The sequence below is a fragment of the Pteropus medius genome, unplaced genomic scaffold (genome assembly GCF_902729225.1).
Source record: "Pteropus medius unplaced genomic scaffold, Ma_sr-lr_union100, whole genome shotgun sequence".
In the NCBI taxonomy this organism is placed as follows: domain Eukaryota; kingdom Metazoa; phylum Chordata; class Mammalia; order Chiroptera; family Pteropodidae; genus Pteropus; species Pteropus medius.
In genome coordinates this window covers 15,840,879-15,864,182 of record NW_024349799.1, presented here as the reverse complement: position 1 = coordinate 15,864,182, position 23,304 = coordinate 15,840,879, and the positions used below count along the sequence as shown (strand labels likewise).

Sequence of the window (23,304 nt, the reverse complement as noted above, 5' to 3'; positions counted from 1 at the left end):
CCTCCCTCCCTCCCTCCACTTTACCTAAGTTATAAAGGCTGCTGAGGATGAACTATTCTGGAGCTAAACTGCTTTACCTTTATTCATACTTGATGAAGCAGTCTTTTAGACTTCTGAAAAAACCGAAGCAATGTCTTAAACTTCAGGGTTTGTTTTTGTTTTGTTTTGTTACACCCATGGGTGTAAATGCTGGAGCTTATGATCCCTGTTATGGGTTTGTTTACACTGGTGTTTATAGAATGTTACAAAGACTATGTAGCATCCCATTTCACTCTGTGATCTCATTAATTCCTGTCACTTTCACACTGAGATGTTTAGTGCCTATTTGTAGTAGTCTCTCCCTTAACAGACAAAGGTAACTGAAACAAAAAATAGATACTTGCTTATCTGTCATTCAGTAAGTTCATGAATCCTGGAGAGTAGTTTCTGAAGTCCTGTGCTCTTACTCTTGAGTGCCCCAGTCCTTGGTATTTTGAGTGCATGTCACAATACTTCTATCATCTTCCAGGGAAAAGCTCCCTTATGGAACTTTTTCCTTCTCATATTCCATCATCATAGTAGCAGTTAGTCTCAGTATTCTAATGATGATAGTCTGAGCAGTATTTCCTTGGAATGACTCTGCTGGCTTCTGTTAGAGAGTTGGTGAGCATGAGTGGAGTTGAAAAATGTGGAAGGAGCTGCTTCCTTTTTGCTTTAGTGGGAGGTATATGATTGGATAATTGGTATCCTAAAGAAGAGGATTGTCCTGGCCAAGTCCAGAGACTGGAGTTGCAATTTTTATTCTGCAGAGATGTTTAGAACCATGGGTTATTATGCATGCCCCTTTTTGTATGTTAAAAGGACTTAACCACCTTGGAAAAAGAAAAAACTAAGGTGTATCTGAGGGTTCTGTAGTAGAGAACAGTCTAATGCTGAAATGATCAAAGATCTTTTATTCTGATGGTAATAGAGTAGTTTAGGGTTTTGGGGTTCCAAATATGACTTGGGTAACACATGATTTTTTTTCTATTTCTCTATCCCCGGTGGAAATAGCTTCAACACACTTAAGTTCTTAGCCTTGTCAGTTCCTGAATAAATATTGTAAACTTAGTAGAATTGCTGCTTCTGCAGAAATTTCCTTCTTTGTCCAGTAGTAATAGCATTTTGATACTTGCTTGACTTTTCTGTTACATTACCAGAATGACATTTTTTCCCCTTCCCTCCTCCTCTATTTTTTTTCTTCTACGCTTTCTTCCCCAACGCTCTCTCCAACATCACAGAAAACATGAAGGAGCCCAGGCAGCGGAAAGATAACAGGCGCCCAGATCTGGAAATCTATAAGCCTGGTCTTTCTCGACTAAGGAACAAATCTAAAATAAAGGAACCCTCTGGGAGTGACGAATTTAAAGATGAAATTGTTAATGATAGAGATTCTTCTGCTGTTGGAAATGGGGTGCAGCTCATTAAAGATATCTGCAAGGACCTGGACAACCAACAGCAAAATGGTCCTATAGACCCAGAAAATATTCAGGTACAGGAGTCCTTTCCTAGGACTGCTGGGCAAGAAGATCCAAGCCTAAGAATTATCAAGAGAACAAAGAAGCCTGACATGCAGATCTATCAGCCTGGAAGGCGTTTGCAGACTGTTATCAAAGAATCACCTAGCCGAGTAGATGAGGAAGAAATCCTCAACCAGGTAGAACAGCTGAAAGTAGAGGAAGATGAGTATAGGGGACATATAAAGGAGGAGGTTGTGAATAAACCAGACAAAAATGAGGCAGAAAAGAGCCTAAATGGTGACAGAGTAAGGGTTACAAAGGGAGAAAAAGGAAAGAGGATTGAAAAAGGGGAGGTGATGAAGAAAGTGAACGATGACCCATCACAGGGGAAGCTGGGTTCTGCAAAGCGCTATTCTCGCTCAGACAAACGAAGGAACCGCTACCGCACTTGCAGCACCAGCTCAGCTGGTAGCAACAACAGTGCTGAGGGGACTGGCCTGACTGATAATGGATGTCGCCGCCGCCGACAGGATAGGACCAAGGACAGGCCACGACTGAAAAAGCAAGTATCTATGTCCTCAACTGATTCCTTAGATGATGACAGAATTGAAGAGCCTGATGGGCCCAGGAGGAGCTCAGAAAGGAAGAAACATTTAGAAAGAAGCTGGTCTGGGCATGGAGAGGGAGAGCAGAAAAGCAATGGTAAAGAAAATCGAGGCACTCTTCGTGTCACTTTTGATGCAGAAACCATGAACAAAGATTCCCCTATGGTGAGATTAGCTAGGGAGAATGTGGATAGGATAAAGCCTGACAAAGGCTTGAGCAGTGGAGGCAAAGGCTCTGAGAAGCAGGAGTCCAAAAACCTGAAACAAGAACTTCGGGGTCGTGGTCGTGGCATTCTGATTCTGCCTGCCCATACCACCCTCTCCGTCAATTCAGCTGGTTCTCCAGAGTGTACACCTTTGGGACCGCGGCTTTTATTTGGATCTGGTAATAAAGGATCTCGGAGTTGGGGCCGAGGAGGCACCACTCGACGATTGTGGGACCCAAACAATCCTGATCAGAAACCTGCTTTAAAGAGCCAGACACCCCAGCTACATTTTTTGGACACCGATGACGAAGTTAGCCCTACATCTTGGGGTGACTCACGCCAGGCCCAAGCATCTTACTATAAGTTTCAAAACTCTGACAACCCCTATTACTACCCTCGTACACCAGGCCCTGCTTCCCAGTATCCTTATACAGGCTATAGCCCTCTGCAGTATCCAGTGGGCCCTACGAATGGTGTATACCCAGGGCCTTACTACCCAGGCTACCCGGCTCCATCAGGACAGTATGTTTGTAGCCCTCTCCCTACCAGCACCATGAGTCCTGAGGAGATGGAGCAGCACATGAGGAACATGCAGCAACAGGAACTACACAGGCTTCTCCGGGTGGCTGACAACCAGGAACTGCAGCTCAGCAACCTGCTCTCCAGGGACCGCATCAGTCCTGAGGGCCTGGAAAAGATGGCTCAACTCAGGTATGATACGTTCCACCCTGGCTAGTGGGAAACGGAGATAAGCAGGAGATGTATAGACTCCTATGGCTGAGGAAGGTAGAAACCTTTTAGGTAAGCCACTGGGTGTTACCTTCCTTTCATATTTTTGTTAGGGAGGGGCAGTTGGAAAAAACAGAAAATTTTGTTTCTAGACTTAGAAATGATTATACTTCCCACTTTTTGTTTAAGAAAAAAAATTATCTTTAAGAGAACATGGAATCTGGAAATGGAAATGGAAAAGGAAAGACTTTCCAGAATGCCAAGAAATGAACAACGTATAACTTGTGGTGAAGATCTTATTTCAGCTGTTAAATTTAGGTGGACGCATATATGGGAAAAACTACTTTCCTAGACTAACTGTCTTTAGAATGACCTCCTGCTGTGCAGGATGGAAACTAGAATGATATTATACCTGGTGGCATTTTGGATTTCCACGAAGGAAGATGTTTAATTTGCAGGAAGCTCATATCTTGGGTCTGGCCTTTTCTGTGGTGTATTTGGAGCTAGCAGTTGCATGTATTTTATTCCAGAGCTGAACTGCTGCAGCTTTATGAGCGCTGTATTCTATTAGATATTGAGTTCTCTGATAATCAGAATGTGGATCAGATCCTGTGGAAGAATGCTTTCTATCAGGTGATTGAGAAGTTCAGGCAGCTTCTCAAGGATCCGAATGTTGAGAACCCAGAACAGATTCGGAACAGACTTTTGGAGCTCTTGGATGAGGTAAACTATCATCTTGTCCTCAAGATAAAGACTTTAGCATCTTATAGTTGTGATGGGTATTTTACCACCTGAAATACTGTTGTATAATAGAACATTGACAAAAAAACTGTACACATTTTCTTGGGTTTAGGCCTACCCTACCCCTGTTGCTTCCTTGAGACCATAACTTACAATTGGAGTTAGTTCTGAGCTTGGAAGCTTTCTGAATGTCTTAGCTGTGGGTAGTGAGTTTGGGGATTGGGAGTGGGGAGAAGAGTGTGTGCATGTGTTCATATCTTTAAAACCACAGATAGTCTGATACTATAAATTTTTTTTGGTGGCCACTATATACTGTATATGTCTCTCTTTACATCAGATGGCTGAGCACTAGCAGAACTGAAAGGATCACTTGCCCAGTTTCTGGTGGGTAGATTGGATCAGAACAGACTGATTCAGCTATTTCTTGTTTTTTCTCTTTATAGGGTAGTGACTTTTTTGATAGTTTGCTTCAGAAGCTGCAGGTTACTTACAAGTTCAAACTGGAGGACTACATGGATGGTCTTGCCATTCGTAGCAAGCCATTACGCAAGACAGTAAGCCAGTTTCTTTATCTTAAATTTATTCATTCATTTAGAAAGCATTTATTAGTGTTACATGCTAGGCACTGTGCTGGGTGTTGAGGATACAAGAATGAAAGATACAGTCCATTGGGGAAAGACCCATTAAACCAACAATTATAATGTAATGTCATAAATTCTATGATAATGGTATGTATAGAGTGTTGAAGGGGCATAGAGGGAAGTGCATCTGATATAGATTGATGGGTCAAGGAAGCCTTCTCAGAAACAATATGAAGTTGAATTTTGAAACATGGCTAGGAGCAGAAGGGGCAGTTTGAATACAGGGCACAGTGAGAGAAAACCAGGCCTTGTAGGAAAAGTGCAAGAAGTTCATTCAGTATGTTGGTGTCTGTAATGTGGAATTGGGCTGTATAGGAGGTGAAGCTAATGAAGTAGGAAGGGATAGATCAAAAACTCTTGTATGCCACATTGAAGAGTTTGGACTTTATTCTGAAAGCAGTTAGGAGCCATTGATTGATTTCCAACAAATAGATATCATTGATTTGTTCTTAACAACAAATTACTCTGGCAAATGGGCAAGAGTGAAGGTAAGAGAGTCACGGTATGGGCCTGAACTAAAGTAGCAGTAGTGGAGGTAAAAGAGAGGAGATAGATTGGAAGGATACAAAGGAAATAGAATTGTATTGCTGGCTGATTTAGTGTGAATGATGAAATTGGAGGTATGAGGAGTCTAGATCATCTCACAATTTGTGGCCTAGGAGAGTGGCTGAGAAGGAAGAGGTTAGTTCAGTTTTGTATATGATTAGGTGGAGGAGTTTGAAAATGAGCAAGTGACTATTTTGGTCTGTCTGGAGCTCAGGAGAAAGAGCTGGGCTGGTAATTGAGAGTCAGGTGATAGTTGAAGCAGGAGTTGGGATACTAAGAAGACTGAACAGAGCAAGGTGATCAAATTTTAAGTTAGTGGTGGGTGAAATTGTCAAGTACTATATAGTCATAAAATGCTAAGATTACTGAAAAGTGTTCATTGGATTGGATGGCCTTAACACTAGTTATTTTAACTGGAGAGAATGGAAGCCAGATTTTAGTGAATGAGAAGTATGGCAGTAGATACAATGAGAAATATAGATTATTCTTTTAAGAATCTTGGCTATGAAGACGAGAGATAGTAGTTAAAAGAGAACATATTGTCACGAGAAGTTTGTTCTTAAGCCGAGAGATACTTGAACATATTTATGTGTTGAAGGAAAGGGCTAGAAGAAAGGAAGAGGTTACAGATTCATTGGAGAAAGGAGTGTCATTTGTGGAGCAGAGGCTTCCTCTTGCCTTTCTGCTCTTGATGATTTGATATGCACAAATTCTATTACTAATCAACAAGTATTATTGAGTGTCCTACATGCCAGGTGCCATTCTAGGCACACACAATTCAGTGTGGAACAAGAAAGCCATGAACTCTCAGAGTTTAGAGTTTGTTTAGGGGTGAGTATAGATGCTGAATTAGTAACTGTAGATACAGTGACTCTGCAAAGGATGCTGTGGAAGTATAAACTGTAAAGGGGCTTAGAGGAAATATAGAGGGGTCATTATCTACTTCCTGAGGAGTCGTTATGGAGGGGTCATATCTACTTCTTGAAACTTTGTTCTTTATTCAGTGACATGGTAATTTCTTGTGTGGGGTGGAGTGGAATTAAATGTTAGGAAGTGATGTTCCTCAGGGAGGTTTTTAGGTTGGCCACATGTCTTGGGATTGCTAAGGGTTTACTCTGTTGTTTTCTCACTGAGAGATGCCAAGCCCATCAGTAAGAAAACATGTAGATACATCTGTCTGTCTGTCTCTACACACACACACACACACACATTTATATATCTCTGTGTGTGTGTGTGTGTGTGTGTGTGTGTATAAAACTATACAGTCTTGGCATGTTGTAGATGTTTGGTGAAGAGTAACTTACTGTTTTAGGGAATTACTGTTTTGCAAAGGGAATGTAATGCAGTAACACAGTGCAGTGATATTAACAGTTTGAGGAGAGAAAGACTAATGATAGTAAAAAAAAGAACAGAATAAACAATTGTCTTAATATTTGTATATCACTTTATAATTTGTATTTTTATCCTTAATCCCTTCAGTTGTCCTATGGAATAGATATTTTTACATTCTGATGAAGAAACTGAGACCCAAAGAGTCCCAGAGACCTACTTGAATCACACAGCTGTTATATATAGAGTCAGGTCTCCTGACTCTTAGTTTCAGAATGTTTTCTTCCATTTGCCTGGGACTCAAAATAAGAATGACCCCTCTCCCTTTAGCCACTTTCTCAGTAAGTTTTTCATCACATTGTTGGTTTTTTTTTTGTTTGCTAGTCAAAGTTAGACTGAAAACTTTTTACTTTGTTGAGGATTATTAGTGCCTTATTAATGCGGCTCTGTCGTTTTGACCCTATCTCTGTCCTTTGGGGTTGAAATTAGAGTTTCTTGGGTATGCTACTGACTTATCGTTTTTCCTGAAGGTAAAATATGCCTTGATCAGTGCTCAGCGATGTATGATTTGTCAAGGAGATATTGCTAGATATCGAGAGCAAGCCAATGACACAGCAAACTATGGAAAAGCGCGCAGGTACTTTTGCCTTCTGTTCATTGCTCTTCTTTCCTGTGTGGTTTTAAGCTAAGCCTTATTATGAGTGATGGGCCACCTCAGCTGCCTCCTATATGTATATCCTACAGGTGTCCCTCTTGGTTTCTGTAGTCATACTTTACCACTTAAGGGTTATAGCTAACACTCCAGCTTATGTCTTTAGTGAGGACAATCAGGTGATGAATTGGGGAAGAGTTGATATAGAACTAGCTTTCTTCTTCTTCTTCTCTTCTTCTTTTTTTTTTACTGTTTTTCTATTCCAGTTGGTACCTGAAGGCCCAGCACATTGCTCCCAAGAATGGGCGCCCCTATAACCAGTTGGCTCTGCTGGCAGTGTATACGGTAAGAAATCCATGGACAAGAGAAGAATTTTGCAGGCAGTACCTTAGAAATACGGATTTTGCTAACATCAGCTCCTGGAGCTAGATTTCATCTGAATACTATAACCCAAAGTATATCCTCTTCTGTCTCCCATCCTCAAACTCTTTTTGTTACTGTTACCTTTTGAAGTAAATTGTCAGGAATTCCTCACTGCAGTTGAATCTGTACTTCCACTTTCACTGCCCTTAAGTTCCTGTGCATATGCTTTAGTCAGAAACCACTGTTTTTACGACCAGAGCTGCTGCTCTGAAGCTTGTCTCTCTTCCCTTCGCTATCTCATTGAACTAGATTACTTATTTCTAGAAGGAAAATGAGGCTCCATTTACCTCTCCCCTCATAAAGTCCTCAACTAGCTCTTGGTGCTCAGATCCTTGTTTCCTTTCTCCAGATCATCCCCTTATTTCTCTTAGCTTTTCACCAAAGGAGTATCCTTAGCAGAAGCACAGTAAATGCTTTTCGTTGAGTAATATTCCATTGTATGAATGTACTACAGGTTGTTAGGCATTACTCTAATCGAAAGACATCTTGATTGCTTTTGAATTTTGGCAGTTACTAAAAAAGTGCTTAAACATTTGCATGTAGGTTTTTGTGTGGACATAAGTTTTCAACTCATTTTTGTGAATACCCAGAAGTGTGATTGCTGGGTTGTATGGTAAGAGTATACCTGTGTAGTTTTGGAAGAAACTGCCAAACTGTTTTCTAAAGTGGCTGTATCATTTTGCATTCCCACCAGTAGTGGATGAGAGTTCCTGTTTCTCTGCATCTTTGCCAGCATTTGGTGTCAGTGTCCTGGATTTTGGTTATTATAGTAGGTGTATAGTGGTATCTTGTTTTAATTTGCGTTTCCCTAATGACATAGGATGTAGAACTTTCACATGCTTTTTTGCCATCTGTGTCTTTTTTGGTGAGGTGTCTATTCAGATTTTTTGCCTACTTTTAAATTTTGTTGTTGTTTTGAGTTTTAAGAGTTTATTGTATATTTTGGATACCAGTTCTTTATCAGATATGTGTTTTGCAAATATATTCTGTTTGTGGCTTATCTTTTTTATTTTCTTAGCAATGTCTTTCACAGAGCAGTTTTTAATTTTAATGAAATCCAACTTATCAACCTTTTCTTTTACGGATTGTGCTTTTTGTGTTGCATTTAAGAAGTCATTGCCACATTCAAGGTTACCTAGATTTTCTCCTATGTTTTCTTTTAGGAGTTGTATAGTTTTGCATTTTACATTTAGGTCTGTGATCCGTTTTTAGTTAGTGTTTATGACAGGTATAAGGTCTGTGTATAGATTAATCATTTTGCATGTGGATGTCCAGTTGTTCCAACACCATTTGTTGGAAGACTATCCTTTCTCCATTGAATTGCTTTAGCTCCTTTGTCAAAAATCAGCTATTTCTGGGGGCCTCTATTCTGTTCCATTGATCTATTGGTTTATTCTTAGGCCATTACCACACCGTCTTGATTATGGTAGCATTATTGTAAGTCTCGAAGTCAGGTAGTGTCATTTTTCCAACTTTGTCTTTCAATACTGTATAGACTGTTTTGAGTCTTTTGCCTTTCCATATAAACTTTAGAATCAGTTTGTTGATACCTACAAATCTAGTGAGTGTGAACTAGTATCTCATTGTGGTTTTGATTTGCATTTCACAATGACTAATGATGTTGAGCATCTTTTCACATGCTTATTGGCCATTTGGAAAAATGTCTATTCAAATCTTTTGCCCGTTGTAAAAAAATTTAAAAAGTTTAATTGTAAAATATACATAAAATAAAATTTACAGTCTTACCCATTTTCATTAGTGTTAAGTATGCTTACATTGCTGTGCAACCGATCTCTAGAACTCTCCTCTTAAAAAACTGAAACTCTGTACCCATGAAACAACAACTCCCCATTCTCCCCTCCTTCCAACCACTGACAACCACCCTTCTATTTTTCTCTATAATTTATCTACTCTAGGTACCTAAATTAAGTGGAATCATACAGTAGTTGTCTTTTTGTGACTGGCTTATTTCACTTAGCGTTATATTGTCAAAGTTCATTCATGTTACAGCTTGTATTAGAACTTCTTCCTTCTTAAGGCCTAACATTCAGTTGTATGTATGTGCCACATTTTGTTTATCCATTCATCTCTCATTGGGCACTTCCACCTTTTGGCCATTATGCTGCTATGAACATGAGTGTAATAATATCTCTTCAAGATCCTGCTTTTAATTCTTTTGGGTATATACCCAGATGTGGAATTTCTGGGTTGTATGGTAATTCTGTTTTCAATTTTTCTGAGGAGAGCTTCCATTTCCTCATCTTTAAAGTGGAAATAATAATAACTATGTGGCAGTGTCCTTAGATTTAGAGATAATATCTATGAAGTGGTGATCACTTGCTTCATTCTTAATTATGCTTAATCAGTGATGTTGCCATTGTTATTTATGATTTTAAAAAATAATTAGGCGAGTTGAACATTCTTTTCCCTCTAAAAACAAAACATAATTGGCTTTTATATTTTATGAAGCTCCTTATTCTTTTTCCCTCTTATGAATATTTGGCTCTTGAGTACCTCTGTCTATAAGGCATAGTACTGTGCAAGAAGAGATCTCTGATGTAATTGCCATGGCTTCTTCCATGGATAGCATTCTGATTTTCTTACTGGAATTCCTCACAGCTTGGGGCACAGGTTGGAAGAGATAGGGTGTTTTTGGGTCAGCTGACTTAGGCTGGAGTCAGAAAGAGAATCGGTTGACTCAGTGTCTCTGGCCTCTTTCCACAGAGGAGGAAGCTTGATGCTGTATATTACTATATGCGCAGTTTAGCTGCCAGCAACCCTATCCTGACTGCCAAGGAGAGTCTCATGAGCTTGTTTGAAGAGACCAAACGAAAGGTGAGTGGGAATACTGGCAGAATCATTCCTTCCCAGAAGAATGTGTTTCTCTTAGTGCTTCTCTGTCCTTAAGGGAATGTCTAATAATGTCCTCAAGGAGTGGCCATCGGACTGTGCTGATGGAAGTCAGTTGGTCCTTATGCAGAACCAAACTCATCCTTGGGAGGGCTTTCTGGGGCCCTTGATTGTACATGTTCCACAGCATCTAGTTTACAGAATTGACTTTTATGAGATAAGGCAGATGATACTCTGCTACTTTGGAACTATGGCTAAGTCTTTACTTTTTATAGTCCTTGGGCAACAAACTCAGGCGAGGCGAGCACTTCTCTTTATTAGCTGAATCCCAGGAGAGTCAGAGCCTGTATGTTTTGTATGTTGTGCAGGCAGAACAGATGGAAAAGAAGCAACACGAGGAATTGGAACTGAGCCCTGACCAATGGCGGAAAGGAAAGAAGTCTACTTTCCGCCATGTTGGAGATGACACAACTCGCCTGGAGATTTGGATTCATCCATCCCATCCCCGGTCCTCTCAGGGCACAGAGTCTGGGAAGGATTCCGAGCAGGAGAATGGACTGGGCAGCCTGAGCCCCAGTGATGTAAGTTCCTGAGGGTAATGTAATGCATAAGACTAGCTATGTAAGTGTGGGTACCTTCATACGGGCAACTATGAGGCACTGTGGAGTTGTTTCCCAGGAATCACAGGGAAGGGGAACCACTTCAGGCTCCCTGGTGTTCTCATCCATCTCTTCAACCTACACTTCCTTTATCTTTACTATGCACTTCCCTTTCCCACCGCTGTGTGGCAGCGTAGAATTTAGTAAAGGTAATCTTTCTAAATGAAGATTTACTTAGTGTAGGATAATAATTTTTTTTGCCACTTTGGGTTTGTAGTCACCAATATGATGCTTAAGGATTCTGTGTGGGATTTTGTAAGCTAAGGAGAGAGCATAGTATTTGAAAAACTGCAAATGGCTGGTTCATTGTACCTTAATAACATTCATAGTGGAGTGGATGGTGGGATAATCCAGTACCGAATCTTGAAGGGTCATGCAGTAAATCATTTGACCTTTATCCTGAAGGTGATATGGAGCTATTGAATGCTTTAAGTAGGGAAATATAGTAGCTGGGTTTCTGGCTTAAAAACTGGGTAGATAATGGTCCATTTGCTGAGACTGAGAATAAAGTTGGTTAGTTTTAGTGAATTTGGATTTGAGAGAAAGAGGATGAATTTAGTTTTGGACATGCTAGAGTTTCTATAGGACATTCAAGTGGAGAGTTTTAGAGGCTAACATCTGAAGCTGAGGAGAGTGGTCTAGGTTAGAGATGAAGATATTTGAAGACATCCTCTTATAGATATTAATGGAGCCATGAAAGATGATTCAGTTATTCGAGGAGAAAACAGAATGATAAGTAGTAGGTTGAAGATCTAAGAAAGAAAGGAGATAGATGGCGGGAGAGATCCTTGCAGAGGATGGGAGGGGAGTAGGATCCAGAGCACAAGTGAAGGGATTAGCCTAAAAGAGGGTGCATGATCCCTCTTTCTTGTGCTTGAGGAAAAGGAGGAATAGTTCATTTTGGATGCAGATTAGTTTGTGGGTATTGGAGGAAGATGAGGGAGGGCCTTTTTGATGTTTTCTGTTTTCTCCTTGAAGTTGGAGGCATGGTTGTCTGCTAAGAATGAGTCAGTGGTGGGATAGGAGGACTTGTTCTTTGTGGTTTAATTTAAAATTTCCACATATCTTCCTATATTTTTCTTAGTCTTTAGCTGTTTTCTGAATGACTCGGAAGGCAGTCATTACTTATAAATGAAACCGTCAACTTCTATGTGCCATTGTGTGCATGAGGCCTCGATATGTTAAGGTGCTTCTTAGGAGCTGCTGCTGTGGTAGAATCCCTCACCATTGCGCTCTTCTAGCCACTGGAAACTTATTTGAATAAGAGATAAATTGTTCTACTTCATTAGCTCCACTGTCGGTGACAATCTTTAAAATGAAGCAACAATGACAATATGAGAAAGCACTTTATGGCTTTGGCCTTGGCCTAAGGTCGAGGAGTATCCCTTATAAAGGTTATAGCTAATCTTATATAGATTTCTCTCTTCCATCAGGTATTTTACTTTTTAAATAATTTGTTAATAAGTGTGTTTTTATTCTTATGTGCATCTCAGAGAAGGCATTTTCAGGATGTGAGCTGTCATTGGATTCATTATAATTTTCTTTTAAATTATACAAATCACGTAAATATGTTTTTAGTAAAAATTTCAAATAATTACAGGTACATGTAGAGTAAAATGTGGTTATTTGTTTTCTAAACTGTGAAGCAGTTTATATATTTTCAGACTACATGTCATCTTTGGGTAATTACTTCCCTTAATTTCTTTTAAATTCACATCTGTGAGTTTGGTCTTTTGTTCTAGACTACCAGAACTTGAGGAAGAAGGTTGCAGTTTCATAGCTCTTAGTTTATCCAGTCAGGAAACCACACTGCCTTTTTTACCTGCTTTCTCAGGCCCTAGTTAGCTTCCCATATTTTTTTCTTCATTATAGTAGGTACCCAGAACTCAGCTTGCATTCTCTGTTCCTTGGAACATACAGTTGATGAGAGTGGGGATTTATTCACATATGTTTAAATGATTGGACATCGGGGATATAGAGATTAAAACAACAAAAAATGGTCTTTAACCTCAGCTATGTGGGGAAGAAAGAAACAAATGATATGATTATAATGAAGTGTGCTGCATGCTAGGATAAAGGTAAACACAAGAGGCTGCAGGAGCACACAGTTAGAGCAGCTAATCAGGGCATGGTTAGAGAAGGCTGGAATGAGGAGCCATTTTGCAGCTGAAGGATGAAGTAAGGGCATTTCTACTCTGAGGCCTGAAAGCTTGAAAGAGGCACAGAGGCTTAGGGAACTGTAGGTAGTTCAGTGTCGCTGGATGCTAGGATATGAGAACTGCTTTTGTTAGAGACTTGAGTCATCTTTTATCCCTTCTTTTCCTGTACCCCCACATCTAGTCAATATCAAGAGCTGTTGAATCTACCTCTTAAACATAATTCGAATCATCTACTTTTCTCTGTTTTCACTACCACCATCCTAGTCCATGTTATCATTTCAGTAATCTACAGACTATTGAAAGAAGTTCCTAATGACCTTTTCACATTTATTCCTGGTCCTCATTAGGCCTTTTTAGGTAGTAACCCGGATGAGCTTCCAAATACACATTTCTGATCGTGTTACTTCCCTACTTGAAAATCTTCACTTATTTCTATTTGCTCTTAGAATCAGATCCAAAATCATTAACATAGTCTGTGGGCCCCACATGATTTGCCCTCTCTGCCACTTCTAACCTTATCTTATACCACTCTTCCCCTCTTTGTTGTTGTTCTCTGGCCTTACTGGCTTCTTCCTTTAAAGGCTCAAGCTTTTTTTCTGGCCCTATGGCTGTTGTGCATTCTCTGTGCCCACAGTGCTCTCCTCTTTTTTTCAGTCCCATTCTTATTTCATGCTTAAATTCTCAGCCTAAATATCACTTCCCTTTTTTAAGGGAAGCTTTTCCTGATCTCTGAGCCTGGCTGGTTTCCCTTTGTAATATCACATTTCTTAAGTAATTTTGGGTGCAATTTTGTTGTTGGTTAAGGTCTCTCTCTTGCTATATTCAAAGCTCTGTGAGAATGAAGTTCATATATAGTTCACTGCTTTATCCCCAGTGCCTGCACATAGAAGATTCTAAATAAATCTTAGTCGAAAACTTAAATAAGGGGAGGAACGGTGAGGGATGAGGCTGGAGAAGATAGGAGGGACTAGATCCTTCATAAGTATTGAGAAGTTTGCATTCAGGTATTGATGATCTTAAGCAGGGGGTTGACACAGTCAAATTGTGTAATGATCACTTCAATATTTCTACTATTGGAAAGTTTTTAATTTTTTAAAGGGAATTTTTAAAATTGCAAAAGTAACCCTAATTCACTGTATCTAAATCAAACAAAAATATTCTTGCCTTCAGAGATACCACTATTAACTATTTGGTGGAGGTTCTTTTAGATCTTTTTGTAAGCATTTATAAGTGTGTACGTATGCACACATTACCTACATATGTGAAATATCTATATATTTTTTCCCAGCTTTATTGAAATATAATAGTTGCTCATATTAACATTGTATATTCAATGAGTTTTTTCGATTACAGTTGGCATACAATAATATATTTGTTTCAATTGTACATCATCGTGATTAGAGGTCTATGTAAGTCATAAAGTGATCACCCCACTAAATCTAGTACCCCTTTTTCTCCTTACATGTTTATTACAACATTATTAACTACTTTTCTTATGTTACCCTTTATATCTCCATGTCTGTTTTGTAACTACCTATTTGTACTTAATCTCTTTGCCCTTTTTTGCAGTCCCCTCCAACCCCCTCATCTAGTAGCCCTCAAAATATTTTCTGTGTCTATGAGTTTATTTCCATTTTTGTTGTTTATTTTCTTCTTTAGATTCTACATGTACGGGAAATCATATGATATTTGTCTTTCCCTATCTGCCTTATTCCATTCAGCGCAATACCCACAAGGTCCATCAAGGCAATATCTTTTTCTATCCCTTTCTTCTTCTTCTTTCTTTCTTTCTTTATTTATTTAATTTTTATTTATTATTATTATTTATGCCTACAGCACCTGGTCTTCCTAGATAGTCTCCCATCCAGGTACTAACCAGGCCTGACCCTGCTTAGCTTCCAAGATCAGACATTGGACTTGTTCAGGGTGGCATGGCTGTAGACCATGGACCATGGCTCCACTGGGGTGTGAACCCAGGACCTTCTGTGTGTAAAGCAGACGTGCTAACTGCCACACTATGGAACCTGTCCTATCCCTTTCCTTTTAGTCTCTGTGTGTCTTTTAATCTATGAAATATATTTTTTTAACAAAAGTGACATTATGCTATATATGCCAATCTGCAGTTTGCTTTTTTAAATGATCAATTGAACATACAGTCTGTTCTGCGGTAGTATAACACATACATTTCTAAAAATCACTGTGCTGTGCAAAATCACACAATGAAACCATAGAGCTTATGAATAAAATTGGGTTAGGGAAACAACACTCAAAAATTTCCTCAGTGTCATATTAAAAAAAGGCATAAACTTAATAAAACAGTTGTACAATTTTGTAGATTTTCATTAGTTAAGAAATAATATAAATACTCTCTTGAAAAAGACAAATTTGCCTGTAGAAGTGGGCTTCAGAAGGATTGCAGTTTGTGGGTTATTGTAAAGTGGTGGAAGGAGGGTTATTTGATATTGGATGGGCAGCTGTGGATAGGTGTGTCTCATAACACGAGTTCACATGGTGAACTGCAGTAGCTGGTAGATGTATGTTTTGTGTATTCCTATGTAGCTCTGTTCAGTTGGGTGCAGTTTTCTGTGTTCACGTGGTATTTCTCATGAACAAAATCACACATAAGCAAATGTAAAATTTGTGTTATGCTCATATTATTTCCTAATATGCTGATCATGATGGAGCAAATTTATATTTTCAGAAGAAGCATTGTTGCAGAACTGATTGTTTTTCCACTAAATATATTTCCTTAGCATGTTCTTAATATAGCTGCATGCATGCTATAACATTATAAAGATGCATGTCATTTATTTAACTTTTATAAAATTTAAATTTGCTGTTCATTTTAGTTGTCCTTTCTGGGTGATTAATCTTAATAGGAATTGCTCCCTCGATGACTCCTAGAGAGTTTCTAGCACAGATTACTAAAATTCAGATCCATGAATAAGAAACAGAATGTTTGGCTTCAGATGTTTGTTAGTATTGATAGTAAATTCCCAACTATTTTTTTCTCCCTCTGCCAAGCATGAGCTTTGGATCTCTCTCTGAATGGCTGCAGGTTAGCTTGCGGGTTGTTGGTTTTCAGCCTTGAGATGTGGTTAGGATTGAACATGCAACCTGGGGAGGGACTGCCAACCTCAACGGTAAGGGGCATCCTCTTAAAATAGTGAGAGTCCCATTTAGATTCTACGCCTGCCGGCTAGGCCACTCAAATTCAATGTCACCAGGGTTCTAAGCATTCTTTATTTAGTGGATGTTCCTTCCACTATGCCTTAGCTCCCTTTGGAAATCAGAAAAGGGTACTGCTTAGCAAATGAGTTGTTGCTGATATTGAGTTAATTAACGATATCTAATTACAGCATCAGTAAAAATGTTTGCACTGAAAGGTGAGGGTCATTGGTGGAACTGCTGAGGATTTTCTCAGACCTGATTGCTCTGTTAGCATCTTGAATAGAATGTAACACGTGACTATGTACTGGGGAGAAATGAGCAAATGAGATTGGGAGCTGTCAATAGGTATTTGTCTCTCAAACTTAGTGAGTTCTCATGCTCTGGCATGGTTTTGTTTATCATTCCCGACAATTTCCCTAACCAGCTATGACTGTTGTACCTACAAACATGCTTGGTGTTGTGTGTGGAAAATAGGTCTTTAGACAAGTGAAATGTTACTGTACATTTGGTGAGCTCTTGCCAAATCTTCCTTCTTTTTGGCTCCTCTGAATGTCTTTTGGGATTCGTACTGGATTATACCTCCGTAGTTCTTAATACCTATTATTTGGCCTTTCTTTATTTTAATTTCTCATATCTTATTTCACGCACCAAATGATATTGTTGCTTTGTTCTTTTCCTTTTGTCTCTTGTCCTTCTGTCACATTCTGTTATTTTATTTCTTTGCAAAGTATCTCTTTTCAGGACCTGTTCAGGTCCGGAATTAATGCAGTTACCACTGAGTTTTTGGGGTAGAAGTGTGCTGGGTCCAGTGCTTGACCAGACTAAAGTTTAGTTTATCTTTCCTATTGTGCTTGCTTTGTACCGGGACTGTAAAGGTGAATATGACGTTGGTATCTCCCCTAAGAGTTTAGAGTCTAGGGCATGGGTCAGCAAGCCTTTTCAAAGGCTACATTTGGCCTGTGAGTCTAGTTTGCCAGCTTTTGGTTTAGTGGAAGGAATGACTATATAAACAGAATGTTTCAGTATCAAGTTGATTATTGTTATTTGTAGCAGTTATGTTCTCTAAAGTCACCATGGATGCTGAATTAGTGAATACCGAATCATTGTTCCTAAGAAATACACAGGGTTAGGTTCCTATGAGCCTTTGGTTATAAGAATTTCATTGACTGATCAGTATGTAAACTTGTTTTATGTATGTTTTGCTTTATTTTTTTTTCTAAGATTTTTTTTTAACACCTACAGCACCTAATAATATTCCTAGGTGATCTCCCATCCAAGTGTTAATCAGGCCCGACTCTGCTTAGCTTCCGAAATAAGACGAGATCAGGCATATTCATGGTGGCATGGCTGTAAACATGTTTTGCTTTAAAGACACCCTATTTAATATTATTGTTGATTAATTAACATTGAACTCATAGCCAACAGCACTGTAAGTTATGCCAAAATAAAACTTCACTAACACTCATTTTCTCCATACAACGCATCACAGCCTCTAGTGCTTAGGAACACTAGGCAACACTTCAGCACTACATTTGGGGACCATTTTAGTCAGCAAAATCACCAACAAAACACAAAAATGTGAAAAACATGGCACTAAATAGACCACAAAAAGGATACTTCTTTACAGTATGAGAGCTCATACAAAAAGTCAGAGAGTCACTCGTGAAGTCAGAGAGCGGCCTCAGCTGAGAACAGGTATATTGGGCAATTTGAATTTTTTTGCCACTCAGTACATGTCCACAAATCATTGCAAAAGCACCAGGAGTATTGATTTTGGTGTTGCTAGTAAGCTTTAGCGAGGAGGTAAATTCACAGATATGAAATCCGCAAATTATGAAGGCTGACTGTATTATGCTAAATCTCATGAGGGCGGTATGCACTGGGTACTGTGGAAGCACAGAGAAGGGACGTGGTCCAATCCTGGCAGAGGCATGGGTTGTAAAGAAAAGGAGAGCAACTGCAGAAGACTTTCTGGAAAATTTAACTAGGCATAGTGAGAAGAGAGTGTTTAAAGTAGAAGGAACAGTGTGAGCAAAGACGGAGGAGGCGAGACACAGCACAGGGTTTGCAGGATACCTAAATCTGTGGTCATTTGGAGGATAATGTGAGAAAGTTGGAGTGGTAGAGAGACTAAGCCTTCCACTGGAACCACTTTCTTATTTGATACTTGGTTTACATGGGTGGTGGTCAGCGGGCTTGTCTCATATAATACACTTCTGGATTCTGGATATAATTTGTTTCTGGAATTTCTTATTGTTTATTGTCATGTCTGTATTATTAATTCAACAAAAGAAGTACTGCATTCATTAAATTTGGTAGGGTGGACGTTGACTGAATTTTTCGTTCCATGGTTTGCTGATTAAAATTTGTGGGCTACTCTTAGTGCTTTAGGCATTCTCAAACATGATGTCTCTCTTGGTTGTTAGAGAAATTGCTAATGGCTTTAAGTAGGGCAAAGCTTTTTTCTTTTCATTTTGATATTATTGCTCTTAAAAATTTACAAAGCCAACACTTATTGCAAAAAATTTGAAAATGCAGATAACATATTTTTACCACCTAGAGGTAGTCACTATCTTAGGGTATGCACTTCCTGCATATTTATATAGGGCACAGCATTTAAATTGGAACTGTCTAATGCCCGTTAACCTGGGAAATCAGAAGAGAAAAATTCATGCCTAAGCGTTAACCCAGAATCTGGTTGGAAAAGTGGTATTCTAATTTCTTAGGTCAACACAGTTGTCTATATCTTACTGTTTATCAAAGTAGCACAATTAAGAGTGTCCTCCCTCTCATGCATAAAGGGAAATATGCATGAATAAGGAAGAATGAGTTCAAGAAAGGTTAGACATCTAATAGGACTGATTATTGTTTTGAAAGATTTGCGCCTGAAAGGGTCCATTTCATGAGGAAGGATCTTGGACTAGTGAGAAATTAAAGCATGAGTGATTAATTTGAGGCCCCTTGGGCATAGAAAGTTTGTGACTTTGGAAAGCTGGGTTTTAGTTAGGGAAGTTTTTAGGCAGCAATGTTGGCGTTGGCTTTTAGGTCAGTGGGACTAGATGTTGAAAGATCTAGTAGAAGAGTGATTGCGTTTTTTAAATATTTTAATTAAAGAAGTATTTTTGACTAAGTAATATAAATATGTAATAATATTAATGGGACATTATAATTAATGTATGTGATTGTCTCCTTTTTCTTACAGTATTAATAGTATATCATATACATTGTTATTCACCTTTGCTTTTTTTTTCTCCTCATATTAATATTAGACTTGAGAGATCCTTCCATGAGCAATTATCTGCAAGTCCATTGTATCTCTTTAGAGATTGGCAGCTGGATAGCTTTCATTAATTTTATCCTGCATCATCTTATGTCAGAGGCAGGATAGTGCAGAAGTTAACAGCTTGGGCTTGGAAAGTTCTAGTTTAAGTCCTAGTTTTATCAGTTATCAGCTGTGAGATTTTGGGCATTTTCCTTAACCTGGTGGAACTTTAGTTTCTTCATCTGTAAGATGGTGATAATTATAGACTAAATGAGATAATATATGTAAAGAAGAATGAGTAGCATAGGGTCACTTCTTATACATTGGTGGTGGTAGTTATTTACATACTTATATTTTTGTTATAATGATTTTTTAAGATATTGGGTTTATTTTGCAATTTTCACTGTCACCCATGTGACCAAAGTGAACAATTAAAATGAACAATATGAATGGTACTTCACAAACATAGCCTACTGTCTAAATGTAGACCTGTTTTAAGTTTTGTTTAATAATGAAAAATTTTAAACACTCAAGAAAATCATATAATGAACCTCCATATACTTGTTACTCATATCAACAGTTATCAAGACTTTTCCACATTTATTTCATCTTTTCCTACCCTCTACCCCCATTGAAGTATTTTAAAGCAAACCTTATATATCACATCACTGCATCCCTAAATATTTCACTTCCACACACCCCTTTTAAAATATAAGGAACATTTCTTTATGTACCATAATGCCATTGCCATGCTTATCTTTGGCATCATTCATGATCTGATCCATAACTTTATTTCCCAGATTATCTACCAGATGTCTTTAGACAGTTGGTTTATTCAAATCAAGATCTGCCTGTTATGTTTGATTGTTTTGTCTAAGTCTCTTTTAACCTATTTTCTTTTAGAATTCCCACATTCAAGATTTGTCTGTCTGTTTCCTTGTGACGTCATTTAACCTGTCTCTCTATCCTCTGTATTCCAGTGAGAGTTAACTCTAGAAATTTGGTTAGATTCAGGTTCAGCCTTTTTGGCAGGAGTTCTTCCTAGATGATACTGTGTGCCTCATTTTGCACTGCATTAGATGGTGTCTGATTATCTCACTCTGAGTGATACTGAGACTAATCAGATGGTTCACATGGTACAAATAGTGGGTTTTTGTTTGCTTTGTTTTAAAATTTCATTCAGTTGCCAACTTTCTCTCTCTCTCTCGCTCTCTCACACACTCACACGTGTGTGTGTGTGTGTGTGTATCAGTCAAGATCTGGCAGCAATTTGCAAGAGCCAAGTCAGCTACCCCCTTTTAAAGGGGTTTGTGATCTTTAGTTTGCCAGTAGCCTCCACAACTCTCCTGTACTTATACATTGCTCGCTTATGTCACCTTTGTGGACATTTGATTTTGTGATTGTGTCCTTTTAAAGTGCCACCAAAGTAGGTTATTGCAGTTGAGGTTTTTAAGAGGTATTTGAGTTGTTTCTCAGAGATTCTGTTTAAGATTGGCAAGTCCCCTCAAACAGGCCTGGCTTTGGGCACAGAAAAGTGTCTTAATCACTGGGCCATAGATGTTTTGCTGGGATTCATGAGACATTGTCATTGGTGTTGACCAGAAACTAGTTAGCAGTATGTCCTGCTACCAGGCTCACTCTGTCTGCTGTGCAGTAGTAAGCCTAAGGAATCTGAAGGTATCACTTTGGTTTCCTAACAGAAGTTGTATCTCTGGGAATTGAGGGCTACGTACAGAGCTCTGGGATAGATTCTTTCCTCAACATCCTGTTGCAACCAAACTTGGTAGGAAGTGAGAAGTTATACTGCTAAGTATGCGAACTGAAAAACTTCAGGCTATGTTCTGGTAAATTCTGAATTTCACCCACCAAACCAGTTGGTTAGAATTAAACTTTTCTTGTCTCATGTAGTTTTCCCTATCCCCAGGCTTTTAGTAGACCTGAAATCTTTGACAGAGTGAGAACTTTGTTTTCTTGGATTTGGGAATCATAGTTTCTGCCTGAAATTTTGCATGCTGCCTTTGCTTGAATCTCTTGTGTCCATGTTTCCATGTTTTTTTTGGTTTGTTTTTTTCCCCCTTCAAGGCTCTGCTATAAGTTGAGAATGATGATTTTCTTTCTGACTCTGAATACATGGCTCTGTGAGGCTGGATAGTGTATAAATATTTTTTTCTTGCATTTAATCAAAAGTCCAGCAAAGTAAAATAAACATCGACTAACAAAGGAGCACAGCTTCACTGTGGAAAACCCAAGTCAGATGGCCTATAGCATGGAGCTTTCACACATTCAATTTGTTATATTTGCCTGAAGGCTTTTTGTGTGTGTGATGCATGTGGCATTTTCTTCAGATCCATCATTTGCCTTGCTTTTCAGTGCCCCTTGCATAGTTCGTGCACCTGATCTGCTGCTGCTGCTGCCGCCGCCACTATTGTACTGAAAAGAAAGCTGTGATGTGTGGGTGGTACACATCTAATGCCTCCACCTTTCCCTCACTGCTCCCCATACCCTCTATGAACACAACTATAGATCAGAGCATGGTTTTACAAGTTCTGCTTCCTTAGGCAAGATGACTTGCCTTGTACTGGAGTGAGTTCCAATTCCTAGAGTTGTATCTTGAACTTTTAGGTTGGCAATTTCAGAATTAGTGCCATTATGAAGCTCAAAAAAGCTTTTGGCCTGATTTTCTCTGGATAACATAAGCATTAATTTAATCCACAGTGATAGAGAAGAATTGAGTCTCGATACTAGTAGGTAAATGTTTTATCTGTGGTAATTCCATCCTTTCATTGCCCCATAATTGTATAATCATAGAGAAAGTTAGCTATTTTTTTTTGGCCTTATAAATATAAAAAGTCCATATATGTAAGGTGAGCACTATGCAGTTTTTCAGGGTTACTGTGGGGATTATATTAACTTCATGTCATTTATATGGTCTTTTACTTTTATAAAGTAGTTTGCAGTATGTACCTCATGTCATACTCTTCCACCCTGGAAGCTGTTTGAAAGTATTCTGTGAACTGAGGCTTGGCAGCATGTGATGACAGGCGTTCACAAAAGACTCTTTCTATAGGAAGAGGCTACAGATTGCCTTTCCTTTTCTTAGGCCATAAGAAACAGCTTGGTGAGATTACTCTCAAAGAAAGTCAGGACCAGGACTGAGTTTTTTGGCTATTGATAATGTGAAGTGTGCTATGAGGAGGAGACCCCTAAACAAGCAAATACTGGGGCTTCCTTGTCTTGATCATTGCTGGACTCTTGGGCTGGTGCCTTTCTTTGTCTCTTTGTGGTTGGCAGTGAGTGGAAGTTCTCAAAGTACATTGGCCCTACCTACAAACCTTAACACTCCACATGACCTCAGTCACCAAACCACTTCAGGGCTTTATTTTTATCCTAGCCGTTTTGTTTCAAGATGTGAGGTTGGTTTCTTTCCTCTAACAGAGCAAAGTTCTCTGAGGGAAGAAACAGTGCCAGGGTGCAGTTGAGGCTGGTTAAACATCAAAACCACACTCTTCGTGTTTCTGGGCTTAAGACGTGACATAAGCCATGCTGCAAACACTAGCTTCTACACTGTGAAAAAAACCTCATCAGATACTCATTTATTTTTCTGTGTTTGTTTTGTTTGTGTTTTTAGACAAGTAAAATGTGGAGGAAGAAGTGTACTTGCCCATTCTTTTTTAGCTAGAAATCTAATTCCAAGAATGAACACTTTCTTAAAATCCAGTATTTCCCAGCTTTAGGTTTTTCATCTTCCCCAAGGGTGTTGATGAGAACTCTCACAACTCACCAGGTCTCAGGAAACCAGATTACCAACATATCCTGTTCGCGTGCATGTGTATATTCTGTGTTACCCGCAGGC

At 38.9% G+C, this 23,304-nt stretch overlaps 1 protein-coding gene and 1 pseudogene across 4 annotated transcripts in view; one reads left to right on the top strand and one right to left on the bottom strand.

Annotated features, from left to right (window-relative positions):
• The window catches only part of SMG6 (SMG6 nonsense mediated mRNA decay factor), a 194,371-nt gene that overhangs the window by 1,004 nt on the left and 170,063 nt on the right, over positions 1-23,304 (top strand). For 3 of the 4 annotated variants that reach the window (XM_039886322.1, XM_039886324.1, XM_039886323.1), the window contains exons 2-8: positions 1,260-3,000; positions 3,549-3,741; positions 4,203-4,313; positions 6,806-6,912; positions 7,194-7,272; positions 10,075-10,185; positions 10,569-10,781. In XM_039886322.1, the coding sequence (XP_039742256.1) occupies positions 1,260-3,000; positions 3,549-3,741; positions 4,203-4,313; positions 6,806-6,912; positions 7,194-7,272; positions 10,075-10,185; positions 10,569-10,781 (2,555 nt within the window). Of the gene's footprint in view, positions 1-1,259; positions 3,001-3,548; positions 3,742-4,202; positions 4,314-6,465; positions 6,617-6,805; positions 6,913-7,193; positions 7,273-10,074; positions 10,186-10,568; positions 10,782-23,304 lie in introns of those variants that run through there. The other variant, XM_039886325.1, reaches the window with a different exon arrangement.
• Positions 14,846-14,961, bottom strand: LOC120621313 (uncharacterized; annotated as a pseudogene).